The 12,642-nt window shown below is 40.6% G+C and overlaps 3 protein-coding genes across 4 annotated transcripts in view; 1 reads left to right on the top strand and 2 right to left on the bottom strand.

The window, feature by feature from the left end:
• The first annotated feature begins 40 nt into the window (after positions 1 to 40).
• ribc2 (RIB43A domain with coiled-coils 2) lies at positions 41 to 2,608 on the top strand. Its single transcript, XM_018703448.2, is given in 9 exon segments — positions 41 to 626; positions 760 to 841; positions 1,036 to 1,178; positions 1,180 to 1,357; positions 1,448 to 1,535; positions 1,537 to 1,567; positions 1,892 to 2,107; positions 2,205 to 2,371; positions 2,461 to 2,608. Coding segments are annotated over 9 exon segments (1,092 nt in total). The 5' UTR covers positions 41 to 509; the 3' UTR covers positions 2,531 to 2,608.
• A 16-nt stretch (positions 2,609 to 2,624) lies between these two features.
• Positions 2,625 to 7,920, bottom strand: ada2a (adenosine deaminase 2a). 2 transcript variants are annotated; one of them, XM_018703472.2, is made up of 10 exons: positions 7,810 to 7,920; positions 6,801 to 7,143; positions 6,113 to 6,332; positions 5,675 to 5,888; positions 5,457 to 5,584; positions 5,235 to 5,325; positions 4,986 to 5,088; positions 4,361 to 4,518; positions 3,482 to 3,684; positions 2,625 to 3,366 (listed from the first exon to the last, which is right to left on the bottom strand). In XM_018703472.2, exons 2-10 carry the CDS (start codon positions 7,111 to 7,113, stop codon positions 3,276 to 3,278), a joined length of 1,521 nt encoding a protein of 506 aa, XP_018558988.1. In that variant the 5' UTR covers positions 7,114 to 7,143; positions 7,810 to 7,920; the 3' UTR covers positions 2,625 to 3,275. The 2 variants fall into 2 exon arrangements, with proteins under 2 accessions (XP_018558988.1, XP_050929493.1); XM_051073536.1 differs by lacking the exon at positions 7,810 to 7,920 and adding an exon at positions 7,632 to 7,729.
• Positions 7,921 to 8,985: 1,065 nt separating this feature from the next.
• The window catches only part of LOC108901823 (chromatin remodeling regulator CECR2), a 35,102-nt gene continuing 31,445 nt past the window's right edge, over positions 8,986 to 12,642 (bottom strand). Inside the window, 2 exon segments of the mRNA XM_018703471.2 lie at positions 8,986 to 12,040; positions 12,286 to 12,356. Coding sequence (XP_018558987.2) covers positions 12,305 to 12,356 — 52 coding nt within the window. The 3' untranslated portion in view covers positions 8,986 to 12,040; positions 12,286 to 12,304.

The following is a 12,642-nucleotide window of genomic DNA, read 5'->3' as shown; positions in this document are numbered from 1 at the left end:
AGTGTGTGGTCTAATTACATTGCAATTAATTAGTTTACCAGTTAGGTTAAATTAGAGATACACTGAATGCCAGGTTGGATGGAGTAATTTGAAATTTGGCCCTTTAGATGTGCTATAGATAAGGTCAGAGGTCACAAAGATGCACTGTCACTAAGGCTGGAAATTTTCACTTGACTGTGGAGATACATGGAAGATCAGATGTTTACCAAAATCATGAGAGAATCCTCCTCGTGATCATCATCACAGTCAGCACAGTCTTGAGACCGATGCGATACGTTTGTGATTAGTGTGTTTTCATGGGCTACTTAACAGGGCTTCAATGTGACTCGGCCGATCCTATACGTCACGTAGATACCTGCGGAAAAAACCGACATCCCACGAAGACTCGCGGAAATCTGGTTTCTTAGCAACCAGTGTGTTTGAAAGTTTAGATTTCTCAGAGAGGACCGCGGTCCGGCGTAACGCAAAGTTTAACGCCGCATGTTGAAACAAACAGTTTGTCCGTCAGAATGTTTAACGTTGAGTTACTCTCAGACCGCCTTGCGAAGGCGAGTCTGCAGAGGCGTCGCGACAGAGAGGCTGAGAGACAACGGAGGATTTTTAATGACAAAGTGAGGACCATTGGGGTAAGTGGCTAACTACGTTTGCACTCCGACTGTCTTTAGCAAAGGATGCTAAGATGTAGCGTAGTTCAAATGTTAAAACTTGTATTGAAATAAACATTTAAAGACATTTAAGTTTTCTACCGCTGTTTTACAGGTTGACAAGGAAACCCTAGACATGCAGGTCAAAGAGAAGAAGAAACAGGAAGAGGCAGAAAAAGGGAAGCAAAACGCACGCGGTGAGTTAAAGGTCTTTCCATCAATGCTACCTGACTTCACTGGTTTTTATCAGTGAGCTTCATGTGTTCTGCGAGGACAATTTATCACAGAGAAAACAGCCTAGCAAAAGAGGTAACTAGAGCAATGTCCTGTCACACGCAAAAAGAGTGCCTATTGATGTCTAGGTGTGGGGTTGTGTTTTTTCTCTATACAGATGCTGAAATGCTCCATAATAGCAAAGTAGCTTGCATTCTCCATAGCAGAGAAGTGAAGAACAAGCGTGCTATGGAGAGGGCCATTGTCAGCTACCAGCATCAGCACCAGCAGCCTTGGAGCCAGAGGGAGTATGACCTGAATGCATCCAGACCGCTGTAGAAAAACAGACCTACGTGATGCACAGATGATGCTCCCTGGCCTGGTGGGCGAGGACCCGGACAGTAAGAACAGACTGCAGAAGCAGAGGGAGCAGCTCAGTCAGTGGCTCATCCAGCAGCAGAGTGAGCAGGCAGCGGAGAGGCATCAGCGAAAGCTGGAGGGTAGGTTTGTCTGATCCCGTACAGGATGCACACCCTCGGCTCATACACATGAAACATAAGCTCACTTTCACCCTCTCCGCTGGCTTTCAGAGAAGCGCTATGACCAGAGCAGAGTAGAGATGGACAACAGAGCTCTGCAGCTTCAGAGCCTTGAGATGGAGAGGAGAAAAGCAGAGGCCAGTTGCAACTAAAGAGTACAATCTGGCCAGGGTAAGTCATTCCGGTAATCACTCAGACTGTTACATGAAGGTGGCAAACCTTTGTGGAACTGTCTATATTTCCATGACATCTAACAAGACACACAAGAAAGTCTTGTCTTGAGAGAACATCTTGAAAGTCCTATATACACAATCTTAAGCACACATAGATGTGACATGAGTTTCACCAGCCTTTGATTAAGACTGACGACATGTTATACTGATGTATATTTTTTTGTCTTTATGTCATGTGTTGTTAAACTGTATTAAGTTTAAACTGAGAATTGGACTTAACTGGGATTTTCTCTCTCTCCCCATTTCACTGGGTATGTTCCAGGCAAAGACTGGAGAGAAGCGTTGTCAGAAAAAGGAATGTAATGATGAAGAGAACAGAGCAGACCAACTGCAAGGACAGCTGACAGGTGTAGATGTCAAACCCACCCTGGGCACGGTGGGAGTACCTGGTCTTTGTCCCAGCAGCGATAGGAGAGCCCCTCTGGAGAGCACGCAGCAGCTCATCCAGTTCCAGAAATATCAAATAGAGGAGAAAAAGGTACAACAGGGACAAATAACACTAAAAACTGATTATCTTTTTGATTATTTAAAAAGCAGTCTGTTGGAACCTGTTCACTGTGTCTGTGCATTTGTAGAGAATAGAACTAGAGAAGAAGCAAGAAGAGGAACTACATGATCGCGTTCGCTTAGAGTCAGCTCGTGCGGCCCTGCTAATAGAGAGGCAGCATGCAAAACTGAACAAGCAGCTGAGACGACATCTGGACAGCACCAACGTCCAACTGGCCCAAACACACAAGCAACAGTCAGTAACGTTTAAAAAACACGTAGACTATTCCATCAAATTCTACACACTGTATTGTCTCACGGTTTCTAAACTCATGTCATTTTAAGGAAACCGGACATTGAAAGAGGATGTATCGATGACAGCTTCTTCTCCAAGTTCAACACCTGCAGCAGATGATGGATGACACACTGGATCAATGACTCACTCAGTACAGCAGAGAAGTACTGATAACGGTGCTACATGACAAGAACATGGAATAAACTGAACCACAGTCAGTCAACAGTTGGTTTTAAATCAAATTTAACTCAGACAGTTCACAGCATTTAAATAAGTCTGTGTAATAATGACAAAGACAGATATTGTTTCTTGAGCAGTTTTTCATAGATTTCTCTCCAAAATGTGCCTTGATGAGTAAACGTCAACAATGCTCCTTATACCTACAACGGCTTAAAAAACATTCAAGTAAAAATACATATACAACAACACTCTTGTAAAGCACAAGCAAACCACAAACACACAAGACAAATCAAACAGCATTTAGCACCTCAACCAGTTCACACTACTGTGCCCTCAAAAACCAAGGCAAACCTTAATCTTAAAGTGCAAATACAATGAAAATTCTTAGTTAAGCTAGACAACAAGGCATCTTTGATTGAAGCAATTTCATATGTGTAGTTCAAATAATCAGTCTATATTTTATAGGACATGGTCCAGGCTAAAGGTTCAACATCATCATTAATTTAAAAAATGTTGACCTGTTTGTCCCTACCACAGATCTGCTCACCTGTGCAACACTGTTTATGTTTTCCATTTCCATTCATAATTCACCTATCCCAAAATCCATTCCTTTCTCAAAGGAGGCATGACATAATTTAAGGACTGCCCTGATAGACGATGTTTAAAAAAAGCTGCAGTTTTCTTTCTAAAAAACATTATTGGAGACAAACTCATCCCATCTTCTCTGCCACAGAGCCAGGGCTTTCTTCTGTTGCTCTGGAGTCAAAGAACTGTATCTGGGAGACAGACAGGGAAATTTCAGAGAGCAGTCAGCTGAAAACGTTGGCCAAAAGCATGTGAGCACATTTAATTCAATATGAATTTGTTAATCACATCTCAGCTGAACCTCACTTAATTGAGTTCATGGCCAGCTGTTTGAGGGTGCCTAAGTTGGATCTGAGCCCACCAAAGCCCACAAAAGCTTCATAGAAGTCATAAGAGAGGCCACAGGCACCAAACATGGCAGGGTCATCAGAGCTGATGACCATCGGGTGGTTCTCCAACATCAGAGCAGCTGCTGGATGGTTTCGCATATCATTCACCAACTTCAACACCTGCATATGGACACGAAAGAAGATATCTATTGTAAGATCAACTCAATTGCATTAAAGGACCAGTGTGTATGATTTAGTGGTATCTAGTGGTGAGAACCCAAATTACAATCAACTGAATACATATTCCCTCAATACTCCCTTTTCAAACATGCCAGAGAGTCTATGGCAGCTGTCAAAATGGCATCAACTGCTACACTGGTAGTCTGTCCAATGAAAAGGGTAATTTATATAGCTATATTTAAATGTTGTATTTAGTTGTTAGTCTGTAAAACTATAGGTAATGGCTGACATATACTCTCTCCTTTCTTCATTTTCTTTGTCTTCTGCATACAAGCTGCAGCGTCAACATAACAACACGATAGGCCACTGTTTGGTTGGATTTGTCCATTCTAGGCTACTGTAGAAACATGGGAGTGCAACCATGGTGGACTATGTGCAAGAGGACCCGCTCCCTATGTGGATATAAACGGGTCATCCTAAGCGAATAAAAACACAACAATTATTAGTTTTAGGTGATTATACACTAATAAAAACATAATTATGTGTATTATATTCCATTTCTGCTAATACAGCCCGGTAAATGTTCTACACTGGCCCTTTAAGTAACATACTGTAGTAACTGAAAAACAAAAAATATTTTTTATTGTAGAGTATTGTTCACATGACAAGACTGTACCTGGTTGGAGATAGGACAAACCTCCAGAGCTACCCCTCTCTTCCTGGATATATTTTTAGCCACTGGGTGGCGAGGCAGAGCAAATCCATGGCCGATGCGAGAAGTGTTGAACAAAAGAGCATCCAATAAGTTTTGGTCAACCTCTGTGCCCTCGAGATCTGCAAGCAGAAGAGAGAATTATTGTTCTTAAATATCTTATGTAGGCTCTTCCTGGATTCCACACTTTCCAAGATTTCATTTCTTTGGTTTTGCAACAGTTTGGGCTGCAGGGTAGGACTAAGGGATGGTTTAGTTTGCATTATTCCTTAATTTCAATTGTTCACAATTGTTCTTTGTTTCAAGCCTTTGATTTGTTTATTTAACTCTTAACTAAACTCTTGGTAATCCTAAAACCAAAAATGTTTTCTTTGAGTGTGCAATAAATAAAACATTCAAACACTAAAATGGAGCTTGTCCTTCTCCAAGATTTATAAGGAACACTTTTGACTGACAAAAACATATATAGACATCTTTTATTACATATGCTTTAAATTAATTAAAAATCTACAGAGAAAAAGGCATGAATTATTGTTGCACTAACATTGAGATTCATTTCAAATTAGTCCACAGGCCCTGATGAGCTCACCTGTCTCTCCAGCGTGGAAAAAGAAAGGAAGTATGACATTTTTTGGCAGTGACAAGGCCTCTCTGAAGTACCACAGAGGTCTGCCTCTGTCCTCACGGCCGACCTGAAAATGAACACTTTAATCAGCAAATTCTATCAGCTATGTTCCATCAAGTTTTCATTTTTACTATCTGCATCAGTCAGTGCAAACTGTGCCTGCTGTTACTGCTGCTTTACACCATTCATACAGTAACTGTTGTTGCCTCTCACCAGGTCAAAACCAGCCATGACATCTGTGAAGTCTCTCCTTAGTTTCACAGCCTTCTCCACTACTCCTTTCATCGTGGTTATATTTACTCCCCTGAAACATACAGGGTTTTAGTGTGACTAGTGATCATATCAACATCTTCTGAATGTCTTCTAGTGAGATGACAAGCAGTATGCAAATCAGAATAATAAGTAAAATCCATTTGAAAGGCACTGAGCAGTCACCTGTGGACTGTGAAGATGATTCTTGCTCCGTAGAAGTCTGGGTGGTCTGCTGTGAACTGTCTAGTGATCTCCTGGTAGGTTTTCAGAGTCCAGGCTGCATCATGAGTGCTGCCATCCAATTCATATATCTGAGTGCCAAAAAAAAAAAAAAACAATCTTAAAAAAAAAGATAAAGGCAGGCAAATGCTCTGAATACACCAGGTATGACATTAGTTTACCTCCGGGAGTAAAGCCCGTAGTTCCAAATACATGACGTTGTCCATGTAGAACTGGGTGAGGCCTTGGTAGTAATAGTCTCTGAACACTGGAGCATATGTGACTAGACCCCACAAAGCAAGAAAGGTCTGCTCAAACCTATCCCATACCACGTCCTGACTGGGGTACACTGTTTCTGGATCCTCATCAGTGAAGAGCGTCAGGTTGCCCATGATGCTGAATGTGCGAATATTATGAAGACATAGTTACAATCTGGTTATTACTGTTGATGACATCTATCTATTCCTTAACATTTCTATAAAGACACCCTTTGGCTTTCTAGAAACCACCACCTCATAATGCGCTGGTGGATTAAACTAAAACATACAACGAGATCACCAAAAATATTTTTTATTCTATGATATTTCATGAAAATCTTTGTATTCTCTGAGCTGCATCACCTGTTGTCTAGATCTGTGATGTTGATCATCTTGGCCCTGAGGTTTTCCAGGAGGGTCCAGGGAGAGCAGTGCGGCAAAGGTTTGGGCAATTGAGACGAGAAGATGAATCTGATGGACTGTTTGTCAGTGACGCACATGAAGCATTGGGGCCGATAAGTCACATTCTTTACCAGCCACTCTACATCAACCATGGAGAAGTCGTGGACATGGAGAGCTCCCCCTGAAGCAGTGAATTATGGGATTACGAATTAAAGAACTGGGTTCCCTAGTACAAATCTAGTTCTGTATTAATTTAAAGGTTCTGTATATATACCATGAATAGAGAATTCAATTTTTTTGTGATTTTCTAGCATCTTCTGAGAACACAATGAAAGTAGGTCAAGAGATTGATTAATCTACTGATGACTGTTTTGATGTTTTGTTTTGTCTGATTGATGAACTTAGAGATATTCAATTTACAATGACTCAAAAATGACTTCTCTGTTGTGAAGCTATAATTATCAATCTAGGGAGAATTTGGCTTAACTGATTATTAAACTAGTTGCCATTTATTTTTCTGTCTATCCCTCTAATCAGAGATTAACATTAGGGCCAAGTTGTTGTGTTCATTGTAATTCACAGCTCTACAAAGACGATGGGTGAAGTGCAATACACGTATAAACTTGCCAGAGTGTGAGACTGCATTTACCTTTAGGCATCTTCTTCAGGAGGTTGAAGATAGGACTGGTCCTGATGAGGTGCCTGGCCTTGAAGAAGTGCATGGTGGGAGGGAAGTCTGGTCTCGCTATCTCTTTCTGTTTCATCGTAAACAGCAGAGAATCCAGCCGCCGTTCAGCATCATTCAGCACCAACTGTCCACCTGTTTGCATGGAGGTCTCCAGCTTTATGAGGGCCTCTCTGTATTTGGGGTCTGGGATGGACATGGATATGCCACCGGTCAAGTACTGCAAGAGGAGCAGGCAGGCCGCGGCCGCGTAGGGGCGCTGTAGCTGGTCTGCCATGGTCCGTAGTATGTGGAGCAGCTGGCTGGGCTAAGACAAAACATTAGAGGGTTAAGGCTAAAAAAAAGAAAGAGAATCAGGAAAGCTCGTTTAGAGAAGTGAAAGCGGTTGTTCTGCACTAGTTGGGATAAAAATATAACATTTCAACCTCCAACATTACACAGTGACTACAGTGAAAACTGGCAGGTGTTTGTCCGCTGTTCTATTTCTACCATGTTTACACATCCCCATGTTAACTACCGAGTGAAAAGAAATCTTAAAACCGTTAAACCGTTAAAACGTCTCTAACTGGTGTTAAAAAAATTGGAGACAATGTTTATACAGGAACAGTAGCCCGTGTTAACTGAAGGTTAATGTGCTGGTTTGAGGAGGAGCTCTTGTTTCTTTCTGAGAAGGCAAAATAGACTTCAACACAACAAGGCTATCAAGGTCGGCTAAAGATGCTTTATCATCCACTTTTCTAATTAGTGTGAAACACTGTATTTTAACAATAAGAACACAGAACATCGAGAGCTTACGACGGCGATACTGTAAACGGTCTAGCGAACTGTTTAACAGCAAACCACGGTAAAACTTGCTGGACGGTGTCAGCTGTAAATACATGTGTGCTTTTGTCAAATAGCTTACTGTATTACGGCAGTGTCGTGAAAATAAACAAGCTAACGAATGAACAGCAATACAGTGGCGGTGATCTACCTTGTTCGAAGTTTATTGTTTACCTCCCAATGCTCAGCCTCTCAAGCAAACCCCGTTTTTCTTTCTGCATCTTAGCCCCGCCCCCTCGCTATGATTGGCTCAACCCAAGCCCTCACGACCAGTTGATTGGTGGACTTTGGAGGTATTATCAACGGTTGACAAGCGATTAGGAAAGGTGTGTGTATTTCCCCAGTATTTTTCTGATATGTTCCTTATCCGAGCGGAACTGGTTTGTTTCAGACAGGACCTGCTGTTGAGATCTCAACAGTTCACATTATAGCAAAAATTAAATATTCTGGATGGGATCATGAACTAGAAGTGTTTTTTTTTTTTATTATTATTTTCATCATCCTTACACCTGCCCCAAATAATATTCTATACATTTATATTTTACTTTTTTTGTGCCAGGGACAGAACAATCAATTCTTACACCAATTTCCATTATAGTCCATCATTGTTCCACATATATGTAAGATTCTTACAGGTAAAGAATATAAAATAAAAGCTGCATTAAAAAAAAAAAAACAACCTTTAAGCTGTTTGTTAACTTTTTTTGTCCTGTTTTCCCTCTTTTAGAATTTAATTCTGCAACTTGCCTAATTAGGCTCAATTAAAGTGCCTTAATTACATGCCTCATATGCATGTTTCTCCTGCCAATTGTGTCCTCATAAGGTCTAAACAAAAGAATATATTACTTGCCCCTTAAAGAAGGCCCGAGGAGCTGCGGTGCTTCCTCTTCCACTGACGTCACATCACATCACTGACTCCTGCAGACATGAGAGGGGTCAGAGGAAGCAGCATACGATCTGTGGAGGGTGGTCGTCAAGAGGTTAAGCACTAATTGAAGGCGATGGTGTGAGTCGCAGCAATAGATTAATGCATTGTCTTGCATTGGCCCTCTGGTTTTGTCTGTTTGCATTTCATTACTTTTGGCCTTTTCAGTGTCTTTAACGGATTATAGATACACCCAGCATTACTATGGAATGGCACGGCCTCTTTCTACGTCTATTGATTCAAAGCAGTATTAATTAAAAGGAGGACTGTTGGAAGTTTCAGGTCAAATGAGGGTGGAAAATTCTACTCCTCTCCTGTTTTAGTGATCTGACTAGTAGCGGGAAAAGTGTATTTTTTCCTCTATTTGATCTCTTTATTGAAAATGATAAAACAAACTCTAGCTCAAGAAAAGTTATTTATTTCTAAGAAATGTACAGTATAGAAAATACTCAGTTCCATTTCCAAAATAATCTATGTCAGTCAGATAAGAACTTGTAAACGTCACTTAAAAATGAAACGTACAGGTCTTTTTTTTCCAATGTCACCATGCTACTGAGGTAAAAGACAACTGCTTAAAAAAAAAAAAAGAAACAGACACCACATTTATATTAAAACAAGTCCAAAAATGTACAAAAATTCTTAAAAGAGCAAATAAATATGATTCACATTTAATCACGTCTAAAATGGTTTTCACTAGTGCAGAGGGATGACAGCAGAGTAAATGAAGAGTTGAAAGCACACTTCCAATTGTCTGGTGCCGATTCTACACACCAGAAAACACACACACAGAGAAACATACACACACACACACGCCACATCTGTACACCGTAAGACAGTATCACAACCTCACAGATCTTTAAAAGCAACACTGCCCTTCATACATTAGACAGCACAAGTGAACACACTACCTCCAAAGTGGCCCTATTAGGCTCACTAAATATTGAGATAATTCCCTATTTTAAGAAAATAGCAAGTCATCCATGACAAGTCTTGTGTGACACATTTATAAAATTGTCTCACAGCTTCTAGCATTTTCCTATTCCACCGTTTTTCCTCAAATATTTCTTTACAGTGCCTTATGTACATATCACTAAGGCCATTATAATGCTGCCAAACTCTATTAAGTCTATTACAGACCCTAGACAGGAATACAGCCCACTCTGTCTAGTTTCAACAACCGTAGGCAGGAAGGCATGCTATCTGTACAACTAAGTCCGACCTTGGACATGTGATGTAATAATGTCCATTATATTTCAATGATGACATTAAAAAACTGAGAGTGAAAGTACCGATTAAAAAGATAGTGTACACTTTCAAGGATTGCTTCTTTAACAGAGCACCTGCACTCAGTGACAGCTGAATAATCATGGCAGCATCTCGTTGGCCGTCGGTCTGTGCCAAATTTGGGCACTGCAACCACCAAACATAAGATTTTTCTCCAGAGATGGAAAGATATTGTAAGGCCATATCATTGTAAGTTCTGTAAGCCTAAAAAAAAAAAAAAAAAAAAAAAAAAAAAATCATCAGCAAAACAGGAAGGGGAGGGGACTCTGTAGATGCTTCTGACTGGCTAAATGAGGTAGATTCATTTGCTGCCATCATTTAACTGCACAAGTGGAATCTCACAAGTACAACATTGATATAATAAAGTGTAGGATGCAGGAAAAAGACCTCTAAGATCCACACCAGTTATGAGAAACTATATTTGTTGCTGAAGGCCAAAATTAATTGTGATGACAAATGGTATAACATCAAATCAACAGGAATGTAGAATAACTCAAATCATTTGCTGAATAGATCCATGTCACTTGCAAATAACTTTGATGAAATCAAATACACAAAACAAAACAGGGGTTTAACATGCTGGCAGTGTGCTAAACCAAATATTGTTAGGATAAATGAAAAAACACCCTTAAAAGCCAGGTTCTTCACATGAGGTGGACTGATTTACCACAGCTGCAGTCCCATTTTCCTTTTGCTGCTCCTCTTTCAAATAATAATTCAGAAAAATACCCGTATATAGAAACTGTACACCCTGAGGATAAGTATATTAATGACATGAGGAAAGAGGAAACACTCAAAGAAGCAACCATGCAAAGGGCAGGGCTATGAATAAACAAAGACCTAAAGCGACAAATCTGTAGGTGGAATGCAAAAATGTCACACTTAAAAAGAATAATAATAATAATAATAATAACAGCAGGGTTTGATGTGTCTGTGTTTGTTCGGTGTATGTGCATATACCAGCTAGTAGGACATGTCACTGTGTGAGAATTTTAGATTTGCCTCATTTGGGACAAGAGGTACATCTCTACAGTGAAGGGTTAATTAATATATATATATATATATATATATTTTCATACATATATATGTTAACAGGCATCGACTAAAAATAAGACTATCCAAGGCCTCTCAATTCCAGGATGTCTAGACTAACAAAAACCATATAGTGCATAACAGAGTCAGGTATAGTCAGATGCAAATGGCGCCTTCCTTGTCGGCCCCTCTCTGCTAGTCAAAGACATTCTTAACAATAAAGGCAGCTCTGAAAGATGCATATACTGTGTGTTTACTCCAGAGGTGGAGAAACACTCTTAGAGTGTGGGGTGGAAATCGGGGCAGTAACTGGGGCCTTTTCAGGACGGTTTATGCTTCAGACAGATCAGTGATCAGTGTTTGTGCCCTTTCACATGCAGCTACTGTGCTGCACTGACACATTCACACATACATTCACGAGGCAGTTTACAAGGGGGCCTGTGAGTTGACTGGGTCGGGGTGACAGTCTCATAGTACCTCCTTTTCTACACCTGAGTTTTACAATATGGTTGGAACAGAAAATAGTAGTAAAAATAGCAGACAACAATCCCTTTCCTCTTTATCACAGTCTCTCTCAGTTCTGTCAGAGGATTTACAGCTCCACCGAGGACTAGTCAGTGAGCAAGACAGGCCGGTTTGTGTTCAGTGGCCTTTAATCAATCCATACTTTGACACCTCAAAGAGGAAAGGTCTGTCCAGTGTTCTTGAATGCAGGGTTCCCTGTGTTTGGCAGGTTGGCCTAGTGGTTAAAAAGGGCTGCCCTTCTGCTGGAGGATCTAACGCTCATGATGGGAAGCAACCATTGAGGTGAGGTGTCCTTGAGCGGGTCAGTGAATACCGACCAGTTCCTCAGAGCTCTTCTGTTACCACTGTGAGCTCTGTGTGGAGAAGCAGGTGTATTGTTCTCCAGGGCTCAATAACATTCACATTATTGTCATCTTGGTAAAACCAGCTGCCTGGTTGGATCTTCAAGTCCATTAGTGGGCAAAACAGAGCCATGGGTTTTTGTCCAGTGTATGAGTATCACTAAAAGTTGTATGTGGAGCAAAGCATCCCCTCTGTAGTCTCCGTCTGCCCAGTCACCGTCAAAGTATCTTCCTTTTGGCTCACTGTTTTGTCCAGATGCTCTTTGATAACATGTCTGAAAGAAGAAGAACAATTAGTTAAACACCTGGAATTTGAGCACACTTAGGCCTGACACACAACAGGAAAATGACTTGACAGTGTCATAGGATTAGATCTGTGGTTTGGTCCCTTCAGCATTATCACAATCTTAGGAGGAGATTCTTAAGATATAAAATGGTTAAAAGGATGATGAAACAGAAAATAGCTAAAAGATGTGTGAAAAAATGTACACATAATGTGTCAAAAGATATCTTCACTCACTCTGATCACATGGTGCATGTCACACTCCCTGTTTACTGCTAGGGCCGCCTGGAGCAGCCATCATTTGTTGCCTGTGAACAGACAGAAAAAAATACTGTTGCTGTTGACAACACTCAAGGTCAGCTTTCCTCTGCTGGGCCAACAGAAAACGCTAAACAAAGTCAACACATACAAAGGTTATGTTACTGTTAGATTCAACAAGGTCAGCCAGTATAATGATTTTGACTCTGACCTAATTAATTATTTTGTCAAAAAGGTCAGGAAGTAGTGGAAAACTAACAAATGAGATTTAAAGAATTTCTTTAAATTGCTTGTTTTGTCCAATCAACACTTTAAAACCCAAAGTTAGTGAATCTG

Source organism: Lates calcarifer, linkage group LG10 (genome assembly GCF_001640805.2).
Source record: "Lates calcarifer isolate ASB-BC8 linkage group LG10, TLL_Latcal_v3, whole genome shotgun sequence".
NCBI classification, from domain to species: domain Eukaryota; kingdom Metazoa; phylum Chordata; class Actinopteri; family Centropomidae; genus Lates; species Lates calcarifer.
Note: the sequence above shows the minus strand (reverse complement) of the source record. Positions and strands in the feature narration are given on the sequence as shown.

What these genes read in the sequence shown, in the direction of transcription:
- ada2a (XM_018703472.2), bottom strand. Translation starts at nt 7,113, where the DNA reads ATGGCAGACCAGCTACAGCGCCCCTACGCGGCCGCGGCCTGCCTGCTC. An exon ending in CCTGAAGAAGATGCCTAAAG is followed by an intron (nt 6,333 to 6,800) that starts GTAAATGCAGTC and finishes TCACTGCTTCAG; the next exon opens with GGGGAGCTCTCCATGTCCAC. An exon ending in TTTGTCCTATCTCCAACCAG is followed by an intron (nt 3,685 to 4,360) that starts GTACAGTCTTGT and finishes GTCCATATGCAG; the next exon opens with GTGTTGAAGTTGGTGAATGA.